This window comes from Peromyscus leucopus, chromosome 4 (genome assembly GCF_004664715.2).
Source record: "Peromyscus leucopus breed LL Stock chromosome 4, UCI_PerLeu_2.1, whole genome shotgun sequence".
Lineage (NCBI taxonomy): Eukaryota > Metazoa > Chordata > Mammalia > Rodentia > Cricetidae > Peromyscus > Peromyscus leucopus.
Genome location: NC_051066.1, coordinates 144838175 through 144860169, shown reverse-complemented (window position 1 = coordinate 144860169; position 21995 = coordinate 144838175). Strand labels below are relative to the sequence as shown.

The 21995-nt window shown below is 52.5% G+C and overlaps 2 protein-coding genes across 3 annotated transcripts in view; one reads left to right on the top strand and one right to left on the bottom strand.

Moving 5' to 3' along the window:
- Nucleotides 1-505: 505 nt before the first annotated feature.
- Nucleotides 506-2686, bottom strand: LOC114704215. Of its 2 annotated transcripts, none has more exons than XM_028885360.2 (2): nucleotides 2306-2686; nucleotides 506-2069 (listed from the first exon to the last, which is right to left on the bottom strand). In XM_028885360.2, the coding sequence occupies exons 1-2, from the start codon at nucleotides 2642-2644 to the stop codon at nucleotides 1992-1994; spliced, it is 417 nt and encodes a 138-aa protein (XP_028741193.1). In that variant the 5' UTR covers nucleotides 2645-2686; the 3' UTR covers nucleotides 506-1991. The 2 variants fall into 2 exon arrangements, with proteins under 2 accessions (XP_028741193.1, XP_028741192.1); XM_028885359.2 differs by having other exon boundaries at nucleotides 2295-2685.
- A 144-nt stretch (nucleotides 2687-2830) lies between these two features.
- Taf4 (TATA-box binding protein associated factor 4) overlaps nucleotides 2831-21995 on the top strand; it is a 73679-nt gene continuing 54514 nt past the window's right edge. Inside the window, 2 exon segments of the mRNA XM_028885362.2 lie at nucleotides 2831-3690; nucleotides 3693-4122. Of these exon segments, the coding sequence (XP_028741195.1) occupies nucleotides 2875-3690; nucleotides 3693-4122 (1246 nt within the window). The 5' untranslated portion in view covers nucleotides 2831-2874.

Genomic DNA, 21995 nt, shown 5'->3' with positions numbered 1-21995 from the left:
TAGCTTTTGGTTATTTAGTCTCATATTTAACTGAATGTCTCTACTTTGGTTTAAAAAGCTACTGGCTTAGGAATCTGCCTTTTTATGCCCACATCCCTGTTCATTAGCATCATGGTGTGCTGATTCCTATTCTGTCACTCACTAGTCACATTCTTCCACATTTAAAAACAAGGTCTCACTGAGTGGTGGTTGCATGCACCTTTAATTCCAGCACTTGGGAGGCAGAGGCGGGCAGATCTCTGTGAGTTCCACAACAGCTAGGGCTACCAAGATAAACCCTGTCTTGAAAAACAAAAAGCTAAAAACAAGGTCTCAGGTAGCCAAGGCTGGCCAGAGCTTTCTGAACGGCAGAGTCTGACATTGAATTTGTGATGCTTGTTTCCACTGCTCAAGTACTGAGATTACAAGTATGTACTACCACACCTAGTTTATGAAGTGCTGAGGATGAAACCCAGGGTTTGTGCATGCCACTCACAAACTACAAACTGAGCCCCACACCTCCAACTAAAGGTGTTTTATAATTTTATTTGTCTTAATGAATCTTCCATTTCTCTTTTAAGGCTAGCTCTGGGATTGTCAGCTTCAAACTACGCAAGTTGTAATGGCCTCTGGCAAAGTGTCAATGGAGACATTGAAAGAATGGTTGTCCTTTAGTCTCCAGAGTGACAATGGTTAAGAGGCTGGCAGTGTCTGCTGCCCCTTGCATATATATTTGGAGGAGACACATGGTTTTTACCTCCATTCACTTCAGTCTTAGGGGCAGTGCTCTGGAAAACAGCCGCCTGAGCTGTGGCTCTAGCATTGGACTCTTCAGCAAAGAATTAAGGTGTTATGGGCACCTTAACCCTATACCTGCAACTTAGGTGCAGCCCAGGGGCTGTGCTATCAGCAGATGCTTAGGCACAGTAGGAGGCTGAGTCCATCTTGAAGAGATTAGGGACCACACCAGAGAAGTCCTGGTGGGCCTCAGAGGGGCAGAAGCCACTGCTCTATGGAGATGACCGTGCTTACCCTCAAGAAAGAGCTTAGAACCGTGGCAGAAATGGACATGCAGTGTAGGGGTGTGGCGATGGAAGTGCCAGTCACACAGGCCCTTGGTGGGAGCTCCAGACTTTTTTATAGGCTTTTTTTTTTTAATAGGCAACCATTGTTTTACTCCCCTCTCAACTAAGGGTTTTGGGGTACAGATTGCTGTACACCTAGCTGGTGGTTCCTATTAACCAACACACCAGTGGGATTACAAAGAACCTGCTGATGGTTTGATCTACTTTAAAATCTTCCAACCAGTCATCAACATTTAAAAATGCCGATTTGGGGCTGGGAGCATGTCACGCAGCAGTACTGTGCCCACCGAGCATGGTATTGGCCCTGAGTATGCTCTCCTGTGCCACCAGAAGACTCTTAGGTTTCATTCACAACTTTAAACTTCTGCTCTGGTGCCAAGTCAAAGCCAAGCTCGGGTACTCCTTGGAGGGGGCACACAAGCCCACACTGGCTTGTAGCACCCAACCTGCTTCCTCATTGTTTGCCTCTTTTTACGGGCTTTCCCAACCTGGGGCCAATGTTTAGAACAGAATTTCTGTTAGGACCCCCCAGCACACTTTGCAGGAGGGTGCCCGGTTCCTGGGCTTCCGTGTGCACAGTTCCTTAGGTTCACTGAGGCTTAGAGAGGAAGGAGGGGCTGTACTACAGTTATTAATAAGCCAGAGAGATTAGGACAGGATCAGCACATGGGCTCAGCCATACTCTGCTTTTCAGAGAAGAGTCCTCACCCCACCTTTCAGAAATAGGGCCTCATGAGGCCCCAGGCTGGCCTCCAAATAAACATATAACATAGGTTGAATTCCTTGTCCTTCATCTTCCAAGAGCTGGGATTGCAGGTGTGTACTGCTGAAAGAGTCTCTTTTAAGGCAGGAAAGAAAAAAAAATCATTTGCCACGTCAAACCCCTCATCCACAGTGCTGGATCTGCGCCGACTGTGGCAGGTCTCTTCAGAAGTGGCGATGACCCTGCGAGGTTGCAGCGAGGTTCCAACAAGGCGCTTTGCCGTCTGGAATTTGTTTCTCCGCCTTTTCAAAAAAATGGAAAGAAGAAACCCTTGGAAACGTCTCCTAACACGACCTTCTGGTTAAAAAAACCAAACACCCAGAAAGAAAGGGGTGAAATGGTAACTAAAATACTCCCACAAAGTGCTCGCAAACATCAGTTGAGAGGATTTATTACCCCCTCCCCCCAAAAAAAGTAAATACAGAACAAATCTGCTTCCGGACGTCCAGCTTCGCCCAGGTGCTCACCGTCCTCGTACCCACGGCCATAAGTCAGAGGAGCAGACCTCGAGCCCGCGGCGTCCTGCGCACACCTCTAGCCGCCCCGAAAGCGCCTTCGTGCCAGGACTCCTGCTCCTCGCTGCCGGTCGCCCGGGCCTCGGGAGCACCGCGCTGCCGCCGCCGCCCGCCCGCCCTGGCCGCAGCCATTTTGGAAGGGCGCAGACAAAGGGCGAGCCCCGCCGCCGCCCGCCGCGACCCACCCGGGCACTTCGCCGCCGCTTGCTCTCTGGGCCCGGTAGCCATTCCCACCCGCGCCGGAGAAGCCGACCGACAGCCAGCTGCTCGCCTGCTCCCCGGCCTCTGGCGCTCGCAGCCATTGGCCGCGTCTTTTAAGAGCCGGCCGTAGCCAATCAGAGGCCAGAGGGGCGCGGGCGGGGGCGGTGCGTGCCGCCGCGCCTGCGCAGTGCGCCGCCCCTCCCCCGCCCCGCGCGCCGCACCCCCGCCCGCCCCGCGCACCGCCCCCCGCCCGCCCCGCGCCCCGCTGGAACCTCCTCCTGCCCAGGCGCGCTCGGCCGAGCGGCGGCGGCGGCGGCGGCGAGGAGGAAAGATGGCGGCGGGCTCGGATCTGCTGGACGAGGTCTTCTTCAACAGCGAGGTGGACGAGAAAGTGGTGAGCGATCTGGTGGGCTCGCTCGAGTCGCAGCTGGCGGCCAGCGCGGCCCACCACCACCACCTCGCGCCGCGCACGCCCGAGCTGCGGGCCGCGGCCGCCGGCGCGCTCGGGAACCATGTTGTGAGCGGCAGCCCGGCCGGAGCCGCGGGCGCAGGGCCGGCCGCCTCCGCCGAGGGCGCGCCCGCAGCGGCGCCGGAGCCGCCCCCCGCAGGTAGAGCGCGGCCGGCGGGTGGGGGCCCGCGGCACCCGGGCTCCAGCTCACCGCGCCGCTTGCTTGTCCCCGCAGGGCCCGCGCCGGCGCCCGCCAAGCTGAGGCCGCCGCCCGAGGCCAGCGCGGGGCCCTGCCCGGCCGCCGCCGCCGCCGCCACCGCCGCCGCCGCTGCCGCCGCCGCGGGGCCCGATCCCGCCACCGCCGCCCCGCCCGCCGGCCCCGGCGCCTCCAAACCCGGCCCGCCTGGCCCGCCCGGCCCCGGCGCCGCGCAAACTTTGAATGGGAGCGCCGCGCCGCCCACCGCGCCGCACGCCGCACCTGCTGTCAGCCCGGTCAACAACGGGCCCGCGCCGCCGCCCGCCGCCGGCTCTGTCATCCAGGCGGCCCCCGCGCCCGCGCCCGCCGCGCCCTCGCCTCCCGCCGCGCCCGCGCCCGCCGCGCCCCCGCCGCCCGCGCCCCCAGCGCCCGCCGCGCCAGCCCGGCCGCCTGGGCACCCCGCCGCGCCCGCGCCCCCGTGTCACCCGCCGCCGCCGCCGCCGCCGCCGCCGCCGCCGCTGCCGCGCAGAACGGGGCCGCTCCTGCCCCCGCCGCGGCCTCCGGGGGCGCCGCGGGGCTGGGCCAGCCGGGCGCGGGCGCGCTGGGGGCCAAGGCCGAGGCGCCCAAGCCCGTGCCCGGGACCGGGCCGGCGACGGCAGCGGCGGCGGCGGCGGCGGCGGCGGGGGTCGCGGGTGGGGGCGCGGCGGGTGGCGTGCTGCTCGGGCCTGCCATGCCGGGCGCGCTGCCGGTGCCTGCGCCCGGGACCCCCGCGGGGCTGGCAAAGGGCGCGGCCGCGGCGACCCCCAGTCTGCCTCGGACGCCGGCGGCCACCACCGGCGCTATCCGGGCCACGCTGACGCCCACCGTACTGGCCCCGCGCCTGCCGCAGCCGCCGCAGAACCCGACCAACATCCAGAACTTCCAGCTGCCCCCAGGTGAGTGGCAGCGCGCGGCGGGAGGCGAGGGCGGGTGAATCGGGCGGCCCAGTCGTTCCAGGAAGTTCTGGGCTGCGTCCTGGGGCCGTGCCCTAGCCGGCTGGCTTGCGAGGCCGAGGGGCGGCCTCTGCCCAGGTGACCTGCCAGTCTTGAGGGCTTCCCAGTGCTGGAGTGCCCAAAGCCCTCGGGGAACTCTGCTTCCCCGTTTCCTCGGGGGTGCCATGGGCTACCACCGTGTGCCAGAGGGACCCCTCCCTCTCCTCCCTCAGGTGAGGTCAAGAGAGGGCGAACTCCTCCCCGGCAGGCGGATGAAGTCTGGGTGGAAGGCACGGGCTTCTCTGGCTGCCAGGGAGGGTGGCTGGGGACTCCATGCTAGGAGCAGAGAGTGGTTTAGTGGTTATAACCCGGCTCTGGGTGCTTTTGTTGTTGCCATCCCTGGAGGTCAGCAGGACGCTCAATGCGCAGGGGTCTGCAGATGCTGGCGATCCTGGTGATGTGGGTGCTCAGGCACAGAAACTGCCTCAGCGTTTGCAGGTTCCATACACTCTGGCTCTGTTGGCCTCCGATTCCTCAGGGCCCCATGGGTTCGATGAGTGGCTGCCTGCCCAGCTTGCAGACTGCTTTTGTTTGGGAGTCCTCTGCAGGAGTGTTCCCACTGAACCCTGGGCTGGAGCGAAGCGAGCCCTGAGCGCTCCTCCTGTGTTACACAGTGACATGTGCAGCGGTAGTAGCAGCGCCGCCCGCCGCGGTGGCAGTAGTAGAGAATTAGAAAACATGCCGCCGCCGCCGCTGCTGTGCCCTCTCCTGTTTCGTGAAAAGTGCTTTGGGTCACTTTGAAAGAGGTGCAGCGTCTTCAGAATCGAGTTTTGCCGTGGAAGTCTGAGGATCAGGAAGGCTCATCACAGGTCCACAGAGATATGGGACCTGGAAGTGTTTCTGAGGTTGTAGGGGCTCCATGCTCTTGAGGAATAGCTCTGCCATAGGACCTGGGGCTTCAGCTGCCCTCTGCCACACGTTTGGGGTTTGCTACAGGGTGTGTGAATAAAGGTCTTGTTCAGAATGTTCATTCTGACCTTTGGGTGGAAAATAGGGCTGATGTTTATAGTTTAAGAGGCAGTTTGTGGTTGTAATCCATTATGCGAAATGCCATAGTACTTTGTATCTTTGTATAGGAGTCCTTTCCAGGGGTCCTTCAACAGTGCCTTTCCCATGGCAAGGATGTCCCCACACTGTCCTTTTATCAGGAAAGCTGGCATGGTCAGGTGCCCATGGCATCCTTCCATAGCTGTCTTGGCTTACCCTGATTCTTTTGCTTTTGAGCGCTGTGTAAGTGAAGCCCTTTTCCCTGGGAGAAGGAAGATGTTACTTGAAAAGGGCATTTGCTGCTGTGTCCATCACAACTGCCTTGGTTTCCTCCAGGTCAGGTTCAGGGTTGGTGTGTTTGAGCAGAAGGTAACTCCTAACTGTGCCCATTGTTTGCAACTTCTCTGCACTCTGCACCAGTCCCCATGCTTGTGCTGGAGAGAGAGAGCGCCTGTTGACACCTGGGTGCCAAACGCCCAGAGCTCTGCGTCAGAGTTGCTGCGTTACTGCGTGCTTTCCGGAAAAGAGAAGGCTCATACCCATCTTCTGCACCCTCTGGCTTCTGTTGATCTTTTGATAAGGAATGTTGATTGATTACCCTTAGTTGAAAAACATCCAAAGCTAAACCAATGTTTGGTTAAAACTACCACCAGTGCTAGGAAGTCAAGTTCTCTCTAAACAGGACAGGGAGCCACAGAGGACGTAAACATTCTAGTTTAGTCCTGCAACTGAGTGATCAGAACTTTTCCTAACTGTTCCTTCTGCATTGACATCTTTCATAATAAAATATATTTTAAAAAGTGAAATTAAGTTATAATAAATCTCCTGTTTAGTCAATAGCAGCCTTACATGGTGAAGTGGAGAGAACCCGGAGGGCAGGTTTCAAAGCTACACATAGGTGTCAAGTGGAATAGCATGCCATTGGCAGCTGAATGGAGTGTGAAAGGGGCTGAGTCCCTCCCAGTGACCTCTTGATAGAGGTCACGCTGGGAGAGGGGAGGGACACAGGTTTCAACCTGAGGTCTTTGAGGTCAAGTTTCATCTTCACATTTCAGCAGGAACTTCTTCTTCTTCTTCTTCTTCTTCTTCTTCTTCTTCTTCTTCTTCTTCTTCTTCTTCTTCTTCTTCGGTTTTTCGAGACAGGGTTTCTCTGTGTAGTTTTGGCGGCTATCCTGGAACTCGTTCTGTAGACCAGGCTGGCCTTGAACTCACAGAGATTGCCTGGCTCTGCCTCCCCAGTGCTAGGATTAAAGGCATGTGCCACCAATGCCTGGCTTCAGCAGGAACTTCTAATAAGTATGTTGAACTTGTTTTTAATACACTGAGGCCCAACCTTCCTTGTCAGAATGGGTTTGTAAAGGGACTGGAATGTTACTGTGGTTGTGATTTGCGGGTTTGCCGGTGCCAGTCTAAGCTTGATGCAGAGTGAGAGAGGTCTAGAGAACTCCCAAGAGTGCTGGTTGGCTGGCGCACACCTCAGGAGTCGATAGAGGCAAGTCACAGTGTGATTACAGTTTGGTGAGAGGACCTCAGGGTTAGTGTGTGCTTTGGTGTCTAGGAAGGATCTGGGTCGAGGATGCTGTCCTGCAGGCTATTTTTTGACATGGCAAATTAGCATTTTTCCTTTGTGTGTGTCTGTTCATTATACCTTACTATTGAATTTGCTCTCAGGTTGCTCTAGAACTTGGCTAAAGCATGGGTTCTTGGTCCAGGAAAGAACATTCCTTCCATTGGCCTGGATGCTGTGGCTCTGGCAAGGACAGGTGTCGGGTGCTGGTTCCCACACGTGGTGGGTTGTTGGTTAGTGGAGAAGGGGAAGCCTGCTGCTGGCTGTCTGCTCTTGAGCTTTCCTGAATTGATGGGCTGATTCTCAGGCTGTCACAGAGGATGGAGAGCTGCCCATGGAGTTACGGGACTGGGGTTCTGGATGCCAACTTTGGCAGCAGCAACCAAAAGGGACATTCTTGGAATTTTAGCTTTTCTTACTTGAGGTCACAGTTGCTGTTTGTCTTATGGATCCTCAGTTTGTCTGACTAAAGTGAGTTGACTGCTTTGTGAAGAGGAAATTCTGTGAGGATGAGACATGGGCACAGCCATTCTTTGTACTTGATTCCCTGATCCTTTCCTTGTTTCAAGGATGATGTTGTAGAAGTAGCAAAGTCTTTTTAAGTTTAGTTTTATTCGAGTGAAAATTCTTATCCAGGTGGACAAGAAGTTTGGGGCAGAGCTGTCTTGCTCTCAGTGATTATCACTGGTGGACCATGCTGGGGTGGCCACTACCCACTTATCCACATGCTACCTGTAGAGAGGATCTCACCAGGGAGTTTGTTTTAGGCCAAATCTAGTTTGCTGGAGGAGCTGGGGGAAGAGGAGGAGGGGAAAAGGGAGGAGGAGGGACATTTTGGTAACCATGAAGGATAGTGTGGAGCAGCTGTGCTTCAGGAAGCACCCAGGCAGCTCCTCTGTGCACCTTGGAAGACTAGGGGTGTGTGTCTCCTTCTCTGTCCAATTCACTACTGGCCTGTCATTATCATCTTTGGGCAGTGTGGTAATGGGATGGATGACGGGCATCTATAGGGGCCCGTGAACACTTAGGATGGTGGTCTCTAACACTTCATGCTATATTTAGGAGAAGGCTCTGAGCTCAGGAATAACCCATCTTACCAACTCTTTGTTTTTGGTTTTCATGAGACAGGGTCTCTTACTAGATTGTCTGGGACTCATTCTACAATGCATGTTGCTCTTGAACTTGAGGTCCTTCTGTCCCAGCTGCCTGGATACTACTGTATGCCACCATACTTGGCTTTTTCTTTTCCAGGTCTTGCCCTGCCACTTTTAGGCAGAGCCCTGTATTCTAGGACTGCTAGGAAAAGGGACTCCTGGCCTGGGTAGGTGCGAATGATCCTGAAGGAAGCCAGGGCACTGAGAATGCTGGAGGAAGTTGCCTCTTCAACCTCTTCACAGTTGCACAGAGATGCCATTGGATTGGAAGCGTGCCCACCTTACTCTGCCCTGAGTGGAATGGCTCTGGGGGTAGTGGGACTTGAACACCTTTGGGGTGGAAAGTGGAAGTCAGGGTGCTCTGGGGATGCTTTCAGTCTGCCTCTGTGTTAAATGTGCACTTTCTTCCATTTGTGTTATACATTTGGAAACAGCTTTTGTAAATAGCAGGTTATATCTGAATTGATCAAATCATAATAGTTGTTTTTGCAATGTTGAAGCAAAGATGTAAAGCTCTGTAGAAACTGCCTGAGGTCTGAGGCAGTTTGTGGAGTTTGAAGAAGCAACTTTGCTTCTCTCCATGAACCTCTACTTGCCTGGCCTGGGATGCAGTTGCTGTGTAGGGCTCTCATTGGCAGTCCTTTACTCAGGCCTTTGCTGGCAATAAAACTACAAAATTAAGTTAAGAAAGTGGGAGGGTGGGCCTTTTCATAGGAGGTCTGGGTACTATGGAGCTGGCAGCTTTGTACCCGCTGCTGGGGCCAGGGTTCCCTGGGTGTTGGTGTGAGTGCAGTTTGGCCAATTCTCTTAGAGCATCTTGCTTGGCAAGGTTGCTCCTGTGAGACAGGTCAGGCACTGCAAGGTTGTGTCTAAGAATTAGAAGTTTTATACTTTATGGTAGGGCTGTGAAAGTTTTGGTTTTTATATTCTTTTGAATATTTATTTGCACCAAGGATTTAAAGCTTAATTTGTAGGCAATAAGATTGTCCAATTAGGATCCTGCCCAGCATCCATCCACCCCTGCCCTGTTCTTTGGTCACTCTGCTGGCCCAAGCACCTTGTTGTTGCTATATGGAGGCCACAGAACTAGATGCAGCCCTGCTGCTTGCTCCATGCTCGAGTCTGGTAGGAACCTCGGACAGGAGGAGCTGCTGGGAACTTGGGCCCTTTTGCCACTCTGAGAGTCTGTGAAGCTGGGAAGAACTTTTTCTTTCCTGAAGCTTTAAAAATGTTATTATTGTGTGTGTATCATGGTATGTGTGGGTGCATGTGCTACTGTAACATGAATTGCTAAATGGTCTTTTAATAAAAACAACAACAAAACAAACAAAAAACCCGGAGCCAAATATTGGGGTAAATGCTGAAAGATCAGAGAGATAAAGGAACAAACCATGTCTTACCTCTAGGACTCCTCAGCCTGAAAAAGCCTCTAGCTGAAAGGGACGCTTCTGCCGAAAAGCCTTTAAAGTTCCTGTCTCCTCAGGCCTTATCTACCTTTCTCCGCCCAGCCATCACTTCCCAGTACTGGGATTAAAGGTGTGTGCCACCACTGCCTGGCTCTGTTTTCTCTCCTAGACTGAGTCAATCTCATGTAGTCCAGGGTGGCTTTGAACTCACAGATATCCAGATGGATCTCTGCCTCCCGAGTGCTAGGATTAAAGTTGTGTGCCACCACTGCCTGGTCTCCATGTTTAATCCAGTGGCTTGTTCTGTTCTCTGATCGTCAGGTAAATTTTATTAGGGTACACAATCTATCACAATATATGAGCACACGTGTGAAGAATAGATAATAATGTATAGAGTCATATCTGTCCTTCCCACCTTGCTGTGCGTTTTGGGGATCAAACTCGGGGTGCTGGGCTTGCTTAGCATAGCAAGTGCCTTTACTCGCCGAACCATCTCTATAACCCCTTCCTGTGGTTTTTGAGGGAATGCTTGTGTGTGTGTGTGTGTGTGTGTGTGTGTGTGTGTGTGTGTGTGTTTCTCTGTGTGTGGTAGGGTGGCTCGGAGGATGGTACTTAACTGGTTTCTTTGGTTCCTAGACTTTCGTTTGTTTTTTCGAGACAAGCTTTCTCTGTGTAGCTCTGGCTGTCCTGGAACTTGCTTGCCTCCGACTCACTCCTCTCAAGTGCTGGCCACCAGACTTTTGAAGGGAGTAGCGCACCCACAACATCCAGCTGGTGGGTGGTGTGGATGACCTTGGGCCTTGGAATCACTGCTTCAGAGGGACTTCTTGTGACAGACTGGGTGTCAGGCTTTAGAAAAAGATCTTAGTAGTGAGTCTGCTCTGTGGCTCTGAGGGGTTTGAGGGTCCGAGGCCTAAGTTGATGCTGAGTGGATGAGCAGCCTGAAGAGCTGAGCCCTTTTGAGGGCTGCTGCCTAGAGCATCCTGCAGGGCTAAAGCTGGGGGTGTGGCCCAGAGCAGCCAGAAGGCAGAGGTTGAGTGTCTCTTGATCTGGCTGAACATTTTGGAGAAGGTGCTGGCAGGGGTGAAGGGTCCTTGGTTGGTGATCTTTCACAGACGCTGAAGGAGGGAGGGAAAGAGAGCCCAGTTCTTTTGCTTTCTGTGGTAAAATACATCAGGGCAATGGCTCAGGAGTCGTTTTTCCCCCCTCTGTGTATACTTGTTTATGTTTGCATGTTTATATGCTCTCCTCCCCCCAAAAGGGCAAGGTTTCTCACTGAACCTAGAGCTTGCTAATTTGGCCAGACTGGCAGACCAGCAAAGCTCAGGGGTTCTTCTCACCAGCTCTGGGAATACAGCTGGAGCTGCCGTGCCGATTTGTACTGGAGTGCTTTGGACTCAACGCAGGTCTTTGTGTTTGCACAGCAAGCATTTTACTGGCTGAACCATCTCCCCAGCTCCTTGCTTTTAAATTAACCCATCCCCACTGTGTGTGTGTGTGTGTGTGTGTGTGTGTGTGTGTGTGTGTGTATGAGTGTGTGCATGCTTGCATTCTCATACCTTGGTGTAGAGGCCAGAGGTCATCTTGGGAGGCGTTTCTCAGGTGCTGACTAGAACTCAGCAAGTAGGATGGATTGGCTGGCCGGCAAACCCTGAACCCTCCTGCCAGTGCTATCTAGTGCCAGGATTACAAGTGCGTGTGTAGCTGGCTTTTATGTGGGTGCTAGAGCTTGACTCAGAGCCTCACCTTGTGCAACACACACTCACCAGCTGGGTTATCCTCCAGCCTGCAGGGAAGGCCTGACTCCATGGTTGTTCCTATAATACACAGGTAGGCTTTCCAGAGAGGAAGTTCAGCAGTCCCCGGGTGAGCCCACTTAGTGCCCAGATGAACCTTGTGAAATGATACAGAGTCCTGGCTCCTCCGCAGTGCAGCAGTTATTTGAAAGGTGTTTAAAGGAAAGCTGTCCTGGCTGACTTTATTTTTTTGACAGGGTCTCTCCATGTAGCCCGGGCTGTCTGGGAGCTTGCAGTCTTCTTGCTTCAGCCTTCCAAGTGCTGTGGTGATGGGTGTGTATCACCATATCTGGCTGTTCGTTTTTCTCCCAGTGTGATGTTGCAGGGTCACTAGTGTTTTCCAGCCTGCTTTTTTGGACTATAGTCTTGTATTTACTATAGGAAGTTTTGAAAGTAATGGGAAGAAAATGAAGTCTCTTGCCTGTTTTCTGTGCTGTCCTGGCCCTGCACTCAGTCTGTGAAGACCCTGTGCTGAAGTCCCCTTGCCCACCCTTGGAGGTCTTCACATACACCTGTGCATCTCATGGGTTGAACATCTTCTAGGTCTTGATACAAAATGCTTTTGCAGGGGGGCAGGGCAGTTTACACTTTTATAATCATTGTCAAAATATAACTTCTTGGAAGCCAGTAACATATAGGACTTACATAGTTGTGCTTTGATGGTATGTCTGACTCAACTGGTATGGGTCTTGTTAGTGTGGATGGTGCCGGGGCAGTCTGGGTGATTTTACTTATGGCTCACTTTGCAGAACTGCATTTAAAAATACATGAGGAGTAGAGAGTATGCTGAGCTGGATACCAAGGGCCTACCTTGGGTTCTCACAGCTACAGATCCCTGCTCTTCTGGCATGGCTCCTGTGTGGGGCCAGGTAGTTGACAGGAATTTCAGAAGATATTTCTGGCTGTGATGGGTGCCTATGGCTGAGGGGGGGCGGTGTTAGGCAGGGAGGGCCTTCCTGGGAAGCCTGAGTCAAGAGAAGGGCCAGCCATACATAGTCTGTCCAGGGAAAGACTGTGGGGCAGGGGCAGGGGTGTGGTGAGAGGGGTAGTAGGAGGTGAGGCTGTGTTTGTTTGGTCTGGGGATTGAGGTTTTTCTCACCTGGGAGCCAGCCATTGAGGGTTTATGCAGGGCAGTGACAGAATCAAAATTGAGTTTGTGGTCACTTTTGTGTCTGTGAGCTGTGGAATACAGAGGTGCTGGGGGTTGGGGCAGAGGCAGGGCAGGGGGGTGGTATGATGTGGACATTAATGGGGCTTGCTCATGGCCTCAACTCTGGGGATTAGTTAGGAGGCCTTGTCAGTGAGTCTGATATGGGGGCCATGCTCTGATGTTATGCCCTCTGGGTGGAGTGTGCAGGGCTTGGGGTGTGGGTTTGATGCATTATTTCTGGGTGGGAACATTGGATAGTAATAAAGCAAGAACCCAGGATGAGGGTAAGGATTTGAAAATCAGAGGATTTGATGGCTCTTACGGTCCTGGCCGGGAGAACTGTGGGCTCCTCCTTCCAGGCAGGCCCTCCACTTGGAGGCAATGGCCTGCTCCTGGAATGGGCTGTGGAGTCCCTCAAGCCTAGGAGTGTCTTGGAGGAAGGCCTGCTGGCAGGAGTGAAGAACCACCAACTCTCAGGAAAGAAGACATAGTGTAGTCACCGTGCTGGCACCTAGTTTGGTTTGGAGACCAGTGCTTGGTGTTTGTCCCCGTGACTGGACTCTGCAGTACTGTACGGGGGCTCAGGCCCAGCCACGCTGCCAGGTGTGTCTGATGCCTCAGCCTCCATGCTGTGTGCTGTTGTGTAGACTTTGAGTCTGTGGCCTGACTCTGAGCCTTGAAAGTCCCGTAATAGCAATCTTCCCACTGTGAAGGTAGTGAGTAAGCAGGAAAATGGTCTGCCAGGGACCAATGGCCACTTCAAGGAGACTTGGTACTTCAATGTGTTGGCAGCTCTTGGGGGCCTGCGTATGGCTTACTTTGAAGTCTGCTTGTGTGTTTTACACATGTGTGTGTGTGCAAGAAGCGGGCTTCTATAGGGAGCACACAGTAATGTCAGCATCTGCTTGGGGGAAGTGCTCACTGTGCCTAAGGGGTCAGGGAGCCTGTTTGGTGCAGACTGAGAGTGTGTTCTGTGGCTTTGACTTGTGTCATTCTGTGAGGGCCCTGGTGGGCTCTATCCCATAAGTTTCTTTTGGTTTGAGCTCCTTGAGTTCTGCTCCACCTTGCGGCTTCTACCTATAGCTGGTGCTCCCTGGCCAATGCCTGTGCTGTAAGTTATCACAGCCCTGCCAGCTGGAAGGGCAGCAGGCAGTGGGCAGAGGCTTCCCCTTGTCCATAGGTCTTGTGCCAGAAGTGACACAGTTCTCTTTGTCTCATTCTTCTAGCTGGGAAAGTTTGGTAATTGGCTGTTTCTAACTGCAGAGAATGTTGGGGAGTCAACCTGTGCAATGGGGAGGGGAAGGGCAGTTTGAGGGACAAGGGGCAGGACCTGTGCAATGGGGAGGGGAAGGGCGGTTTGAGGGACAAGGATGTGCATGGGAGGGAGGGGGGGGGCGGAGGATGGGGAGGGGAAGGGCAGTTTGAGGGACAAGGGGCAGGTCCTTGGATGTGGCTAAGCAGGCAAGAGGAATGGTGTGGTGAGGGTCAGCATCAGCTTCAGATCCACTTGTGTTGGAGGTGGAAGGCTGCATGTGAGGAGCAGAGCTCTGTAAGGACTGCAGAGCAGTTTACTAACAGACTCTGTCCTCTCATCCCTGAGGCACTTGGTCAGTTGCGTTCCATACAGGACACTCCACAGAGTTTTCTCTGCAGCTTCTGACAAGTGGGTGGAGCCACTTTGGTGCCACTTCAGGATGAATTTAGCACTGAGGGACTTGTTCATAGGTTGTGTGTGTGAAGCTTTAGTGTGTGAACCTTTAGTAAGGCTCTGGTCCTGTGAGGAGCAGTAGGGATTTCCTCACCAGGAGCTCATTATACTGTATGGTTCCAGGCATCTCTTGGCTTCTGGCCTCTGGCCTCGGTCTCCGTCTCTTGGTACAGTGGCCTTACCAGTCTTTAACTGGCTGTAGGACAGGACGTAGTTTAACTTTTCCCTCCTGGAGCCTGTGATGTGGCTCTGTTGCCACAGTGTTTGTAAATCACTGTCTGGGAGCTGTTTGAGGGTCTTCTCCCAGAGCTGAAGAGAGAGATGGCCATCTCTTTGATTTTGGGGATGCTTTGTAGACCATACTCAGCTCTGTGGGGTCCCTTGGTTGGGGTCAATGCTATCTTGGCATCATGGCTCTGAGAACCCTAGCTTCCAGCATGATGCCCCAGAATCCTGGCATCATTGTCCTATGACTTTTTCATCCCAGACCTGGTTCCTGGGCTGGGAAGACCACCTTGAGAAAGAAGGATTCTACCTCTTCTTGTCTACATGTGATCATGATGTGCATCTGTTGTGCATGGGACACATGTAGTACTGGGACATGTATGAACACCATTCTCAGGTGACAGAAATACACTTGGAGCAGGCCTGGTGGCACAGTCTGTAATTCCAACTACTTGGAAGGCTGGTGTGGAAGGATCACAAGTTCAAGGCCAGTCTGAGCTGTAGCATGAGGTTCAGGATGAGACCCTGACTGAAAAATGCAAAGCAAAAAGAGGGCTAGGACACAGGTTTTGGGCCTCTGCCTCTCATGTGCAAGGCCCTGGTTTCATTCCCTGGCAGGGGCCTGAAAAAGACAAAAAAGGTGTCCTGGTGTTGGCATAGACAGGCTGGCCCCACTAGTCATGGTGGTTTCTGTGAACAGCGTTGTACGTGCTCATGTGCAGACTTGTCACAGGCAGCACTTCCAGGGTGATGGGGATGAGGGTCACTCACTGCTCCGTCATCTTCCTCTAGTTCTCTTGAGACCTGGAGCTCTTGCTGTGACTTTTAACAGTCTCTCTTTGGTGGCCTGCTTTGTGGATGTCCTGGTTTATAGCTGCCTCCGCACTGGTAGGTGATTGTGCAGCAGCCTTGGCAGGTGCAGTTCCAGGCCTGGTGACAGTGTGCGATTACAGGTGTCCGTGGTTCCCCCTTGTGTCTCCTCCCCCGTTGGTGCAGCCCTTTAGATGTTCTTTGAGCGTAAGGTGTCCTTCCTCTGTCAGGTGCCTGGTCCATGAGGAAGTTCTGAGAGTTCTCTGCTGCCTTTGGAGTAAAAGTTAGACTCTCTGGGCAGCCTGACCTCAGAGGTCAGCCTGGCCTTCCTGTCAGCTTTGTGGGTGACAGTCAAGACCTTTTCCCACGGCAGAGCTTCGTGCTTCCTTCGCTGTCACTGGATCTGTTTGTCACTCTGGGCTAAGAGGCCCAGCTGAGCAGAGTCCCTGTGGGGTACTGTCCCCACATGTGTATTGCTCAAGCAAGCCCAACTACTGGGGCTTCCTGTTGGCTCAATACTGGTCTTGCTGTGGTGTTGTCTGCTGAGCAAGGGCACCCATGCACCCTTACACCCTCAGCATCTGGTGTGGGGCCCCATGTGACTGAGATGTCCCAGGTGTGATTCAGTCTCTTAAGATGTGGTGTGGCTTGCCTGAAGGTTGATGGCTGGTGTTTAGGAAACTTTTAATTAGCATGAGAAGCCATATAGGACATGAGGTATGTGCTTTTGGATCTCAAATGTGTAGCTCTGAGTTGCTTACAGTTCCTGTTTCTTGTCTGGCTGGCTTTCCTTGGTATCATTTCACATTGAATCAGGACCTGCCTGCTATCCTGTCGGAAGCCACACCTGAGCCAGCACACCAGGTGACCATGCACTGCACTTCTTGTCCTGACTGCCTCTTCAGGACATTCCTGGGCATGGTACTTCATCTTATGTTGGTATTGTAAAGTTCTGTCTTACCAGTGGCTTTGGGGGACTCCTGTGGCTGGTTTGCTTATTGCCAGAGCTTTTTCTTTTGTTGATGTCTCACTGGCTATAGTCTCCATGGCCGTGCGATGTCGCCTGTTTGTGGACAGTTTTTTCTGTCATGGTCATTTGTGGTTTTGTCTGGTTAAGGAGCACCCTACCCACCTCACAGGGCTTTGCTGTGTGATGGGTGATGGGTAAGTATGGCAGAGTGGCAGCCTTGTAGCCTTGGGTATTGTCAGATTGTCTTTATGTGTCCAGTTGTTGCTGTCCAGCAGCAGAGGTGGCCCGCTGAGAACAGACTGTTTATTTACTGCCTATGAATCTAGGAGTGCAGGTTTGAATATCCTGCATATAACAGGTTGAATCGGTGCAGGGGCAAGGTTTTCCAAATGATGGCTGATTTTTTTGGGGGTGGTGGTGGTGAGGTTTCAAGACAGTTTCTCTATGTTGCCCTGGCTGTCCTAGAACTCACTTTGTAGACCAGGCTGGCCTTGAACTCGCAGACATCCACCTGCTTCTGCCTCCCAAGTGTTGAGTTTAAAGGTGCACCATCAATGCCCAGTGGTCTCATCTTTCTAACATGTGATATCTGAGGTGATCAGGTATGTGTGTGGAGTGGAGAGCCAGCCAGACTCCTCATAAGGGTACGGTCCTTGTGGCTGTGGTGATCACTAAGTGTGTGTCCAGGAAGACTGAGCCAGATAGTGATAGGGCCAGGGCAGTCAGATGTTCGGCATAGCCACCGGCCCAGTGGTGGAAGTTGGTTGGTAGGTAGTCCAGCTTGGACTGTCTGGTTGTAGATGTGCATTTCAACACAGCAGAACTTCTGGAACACTGGTGGGCCCCTGACTACCAAGATCTGGGCCTCTATCCTGTGGCTTTGTGGGGCCAGTGTCTGTGTCTTGGTTCCAGGCCAATAGGTGCAAGAGTTCTCAGCAGGAGTATTCTTTGTTTGTTTGTTTTTTCGAGACAGGGTTTCTCTGTGTTATTTTGGCGCCTGTCCTGGATCTTACTCTGTAGACCAGGCTGGCCTTGAACTCACAGAGATCCACCTGCCTCTGCTGGGAGTAAAGGCGTGTGCCGCCGCTGCCGCCGCCCGCCGCCGCCCGGCACAGCAGGAGTATTCTTGAGAGTGCCTGACAGGCATCTACAGAGGAACTCTGTAATGTCAGCCTTAGGCTGGACAGTTTCTCACCCACCAGGAGCTTTTGGGAGTGTGAAAGGAGGGCACAAATTAGCTGAGCTGGACACATGCCAGCTGGGATGCCATGGACAGCATGGGCCAGGCCACCTTTCTTGTCATGGACACACAGCCAGGGCCCTCAAAGAGCCCAGGAAAGGCCTCTTAATAGGTCAGCCACCATGCTTCCTCCTCCAGCTACTCTCCATGGCCCCCATGAGGATGTGAGGATGATATGTGGCTGTGTGGAGAGGGTACCTGTGCTTTGGCTTGCTCAGAGTCATTTCTGGCATGGTCTCTATGGCAGTTCCTCTTTTTTGAGACTCTTCTCCCTGGTTCCAGAGAAGTCTCTTATTCTCAAATGTCTGTTACTCACTTGTTCTGATGTTTTCTCCCCCAACCTGAGTCATCTAGCTGAGGTCCTCCTCACCTGAATCCTTCCTCTGGGTCTTCCCTGCTTGGTCCTCTTCACCGAGGTACTCCTTCCTGGATCTGGATCCTCCCCACCTGCTCTCTTGGGTCCTTCCTTCAGGGTTCTCCTTTCTGTACTAGCAAGGTTTCATGGTACAGTGGGGAGAATTGCAGAATTGCCTGCTGGGAAGACAAGAGGCAGGACCAAGACTGGGGACTGAGAAGCTCGGGTTAGCAGTAAGAGGACTCTGTGGGACCTGTGAGGTCTAGGTCACTGGCACTGGAGTACATGGCATGTGGCAGGAAGGGAACACAGCAGGGAGAATGGGTGCCTCTAGGAGGACCACGGACAGCTCACAGAGATTCGCTCTGATTGCTGCTGTGCACTGCCACCAAATGAGCAAGTGTGGGGTTTCCTTTTGAAGTTACTTTATGTTTGTGATCACACTCAGGGTGCAACCCAGTCTTCGTGTGACACAAGGGCTCAGCTGTGTCTTCTCAGTGGGTAAGTTGTACTCAAGTGACTGGACAGAACACATGAGGTGGCTATGGGCAGATGGGCAAGGGGCTGACTAAGCAACATAGGATCCATTTTTGATGGCTGCAGCCCCCAAATGGAGCCACATAGGTTTATGGGGAAGTTGTGATGTTGGGCTATAGTTAAAGATTGGACAGGCACAGTGAAAGACTGAGGAGGGCACATGCAGGAGCATTTAAGATCCTTGTATATGTGTGGGAGGTATAGTAGAACAGTTCTGACGTCACAGAGGAGAAAGGAGGCACTAGTGGTCTGGTGAGGGCAGAGAAGGCCCAGGAAGCCGCAATTGCCCACAAGGCAGATAGATACTCAGACTCATTTCTCAGGTGGTTGATGGCAGTCACAGTTGTAAAGGTAGCTCAGAGACTCTGAGTGGTGGATATGGAAGACAGTGTATAGGACATTGTGTATGGAGATGCCACAGTACAAAATGGGAGTCTTTGGATGGTGCTGGCTGACAGGTGAGGGGTGTGGAGCCAGGAGTGGTACCACAGTAAGCCTGACAACTGTGTGATGCAGGAGAGAGGTGTCCTTAAATGGGATGTGGCTTCCAAATAAAGACCTTGGAAGATGACATACTAAAGCAGGTCTTGCAAGAGTGGATGGGCCAATGTGGGAAAAGCAGGGCCTTGCTGGGGGAGTGGTCGGGTTCAGGGCTAGTGCTGGAGGGGTCTGTTGGTGGCACTTCAATGGGTTTGTCTTATAGGGCCGCAGGGGCTCAGTTTCACAGGCAGGGTCCTGTCCAAGCTCTCTCCTAGCCATACGAGAAAGGTTTCTAGGACATTGACACACCTATCTAAGGTTCATGTGTATGGAGCTGTGCATGAGCCCAGGGGTTTGAAAGTAGTTTTTGTGCCACATCAGAACCTTTCTGTTGGTGCTCAGGCAAGCAGGTGCTGAGCTGCTCCAGGTAAGGAAGGAGTACAGCTGAGGAAGCAGACTCAGCTCTGGACCCCTTGGGCACTCCAGGGTGCTTTGGTCATTGATTGCTAGCAGACATGATTTGCAGTTGGATGAAACCCTCGCAAGTTACAGCTCTTGGTGGGCACAGACACTTTGTGTGTTGGTGGGGGCAGTGAACCTGGGAGGAAGGGGCCTGAAGCATCCCTTGATGGGAGACTCCCTTGGAGCACAACCGCCAGTGGAGCCCCTCTGTCTTTCTGTCTTCAGAGGAATTGCAGGTACTTAAAAATCGGTTGTTGGCTTCTGTGATTGTGCCATTTTGGTGTAACTGAAACTTGGTGTACCACACATGTGGAAACCAGGACGACCTTTATTTACCATGGCAGAGCCTGGTTGTTCCCAAGTGGACTGAAGCACCTTTGTCTTGTGTCAGGAGCTCTGAATTGTTGGAGGAGGGAGGGGCTGCCTGTCACTGTCTCGGGTAGGTGTCCTTTCTGCTAGAGTTGGCCTTGTAGTGCAGGACATCTGAGTGTGACCTTCCTATTTGGAGTGTAGGAGGAAGTACAGTGAGCCTTCTCCCTCAAGGGTTAGCTGGTCTCCTCCCTCCTAGTGCCTTTGAGGTAGACCTTGGTTACATTCGCAGAGGAAGAGGTTTCTAGAAGGATGCACTTGGAAGGATGCAGTGCAGGGGTGGTGTGGGCCTCAGGGGCACATGGAGACTCTTAGAAAGATGCAGGAAATTGCTGCTGTGTCTTCTGACTGAGCTGAGGAACGGCCTTACAACAGAGTAACACCAGAAATGGGAAAGATCAGTAAGTTTGACTTCAAAATTAAAAGAAAGCAAGGTGGGTGCATAGGTTAGAGCACTTTACAAAGGGCTCCGATGGTTCAGTGTGATGGCGACAAGCGGCTCTTATGCAAAAGGCCAGTAAGTGCAGAGACGTTTTCATCATCCTGTCTAGCTGCCCCAGTGGGGCAAGAGACTGTCCATATGTAGTGGCGATCCCAAGTCCTGCCCAGTGTTAGAGATCAGGAGAATAAAGGTGAGGACTGAGTGCTGGTTCACAATACCCTACAGTTTACTCTATGTGCGACTCCTGTGGAAATAGGTGGATTAGTGCTTGCTTACTCACCATACATTAGTTCACTTCTTGTGCCACTCATGTGGGAATGAGTGGGCCTGTACTCAGCAGCACCAGGAACCATGTTCTGACAAATGCAGCTGAATGAGTGGCCTAAAAGTACTCTATAAGATAAATCAGACATTGCATTATGGGATTCTGTTTGTATGGGATTCTAGAAAAAGCTGAACCTAGGGACTGGTGTAGTTTACTGGTAGCTTTTTGGTTGGCATGTGCCAGCTCTGGGTTCAGTTTTTAACACTGTAAACCCTGTCCCCCAAACAAAACAAAATCTCAGGTAAACTGTAGTGGAAGTGGCTGCTTAGAGCAGGGAGGTTGCAGTGTGCCTCTGGGGACATTTGTAGTATATGGCAGTGTCTACAATCTGATGGCCCATGGCTGCACATTCTTTCCTACATCATCAGATTATGCCCTTAAGATGGTGAGTTTTACTTTATGAGCTGTGTTTCAGTGAAGTTGCAGGAAAGTTCACGGTGCCCTGTCTTCCTCCTTGCTGCTGTGTACTATTGCAAGACCAGGAAAGGTGTTTGCATCTGGGACCGTGTCTGGGGGTCTCATCTATTCAGGTAGAATCTCAGCAACCTGCTGCCTCTGAAAGTAGGGTGCAGCAGGGCTACGGTTGGGCCAGCAGCTTAGGGCTCAATTAAAATAGCCTCATGCATTGCTGTTGGGCTGATGCTGTCTGTGGATTTTGCCCTTGTTTTTACAAGGACAGTGTTGGGTGGTTTGAAGAGTTGAATGTAGCAGGAATCTTAAAAGTTCTTATTAATAAAATCAAACTCGAGGCGAGTTATTGGGGTCCATGCTGGTAGATCAGAGAGACAGAACAAGCCACAGCTATCTCACCTCGCCAGATCCTCAGCTGGTCTTGTCTCCTCAGACTGGAAGCTTCTGTGTCCTCATCCCAATGGCTCTCAGCTGAACTGCTGCTGGAAAGCCTGAAGCTTAACCAGCCACATGCTTAACCAGCCAAATGCCTAACCAGCCAAATGCTTCTAGTTTCTGGTTCTCACGCCTTATATATCTTTCTGCTTTCTACCACCACTCCCTGGGATTAAAGGCGTGTGTCACCATGCTTGGCTATTTCCAATGTGGCCTTGAACTCACAGAGATCCAGAGGGATTTCTATCTCTGAAATGCTAGGATTAAAGGTGTGAGTGCCACCATTTTCTAGCCTTTGTATTTAGTGGCTGTCTGTTCTCTGACTCCAGATAAATTTATTAGAGTACACAATATTTTGGGGAACACAATACCACCACAGTTGAAGGAGTCTTGTGGAGAAGAGTTACATGGATTAGCAGGTTTCCATCTTTGTTTCATGTAGCAGAAGTATTTGTCTTTCACACCCAGGTTTGATTTCTCCTTGGCCTCCTTGGTTCCAATAGTGGCTATTATGTGATTTCTACATAGCTCATACTTGCAAGCAGGGTGTGTGTGTGTGTGTGTGTGTGTGTGTGTGTGTGTGTGTGTGTGTGTGTCTGTGTCCGTCTGCGCTCTGCAGAGGAGTTTAGAGGTTGGGGTGTTAGTCTCTAGGAGGCTGTAGCACCTACGTACAGTGGTGATGTGGCAGGGACATGCAGATCAGTTGCATGTAGTCCAACATTGCCTATTTAGGTTTTGGACATGCAGCCTCTGCCACAGGTCCTTTTGAATTGTCCCATCCTCTTTTACACAAGAAGCCCTGGATTTGATACGGTCCGTGTATTTACTTACCTGACTTATCAGATGCACGCACATGAGGCTCTGAAAGTCCTTATGACAGAGCCAGACTAGGTGAGGCTTCTTTGCAGGTCTTGAGGATGTTTATCAGGTCACCTGTCTTCTGCATGC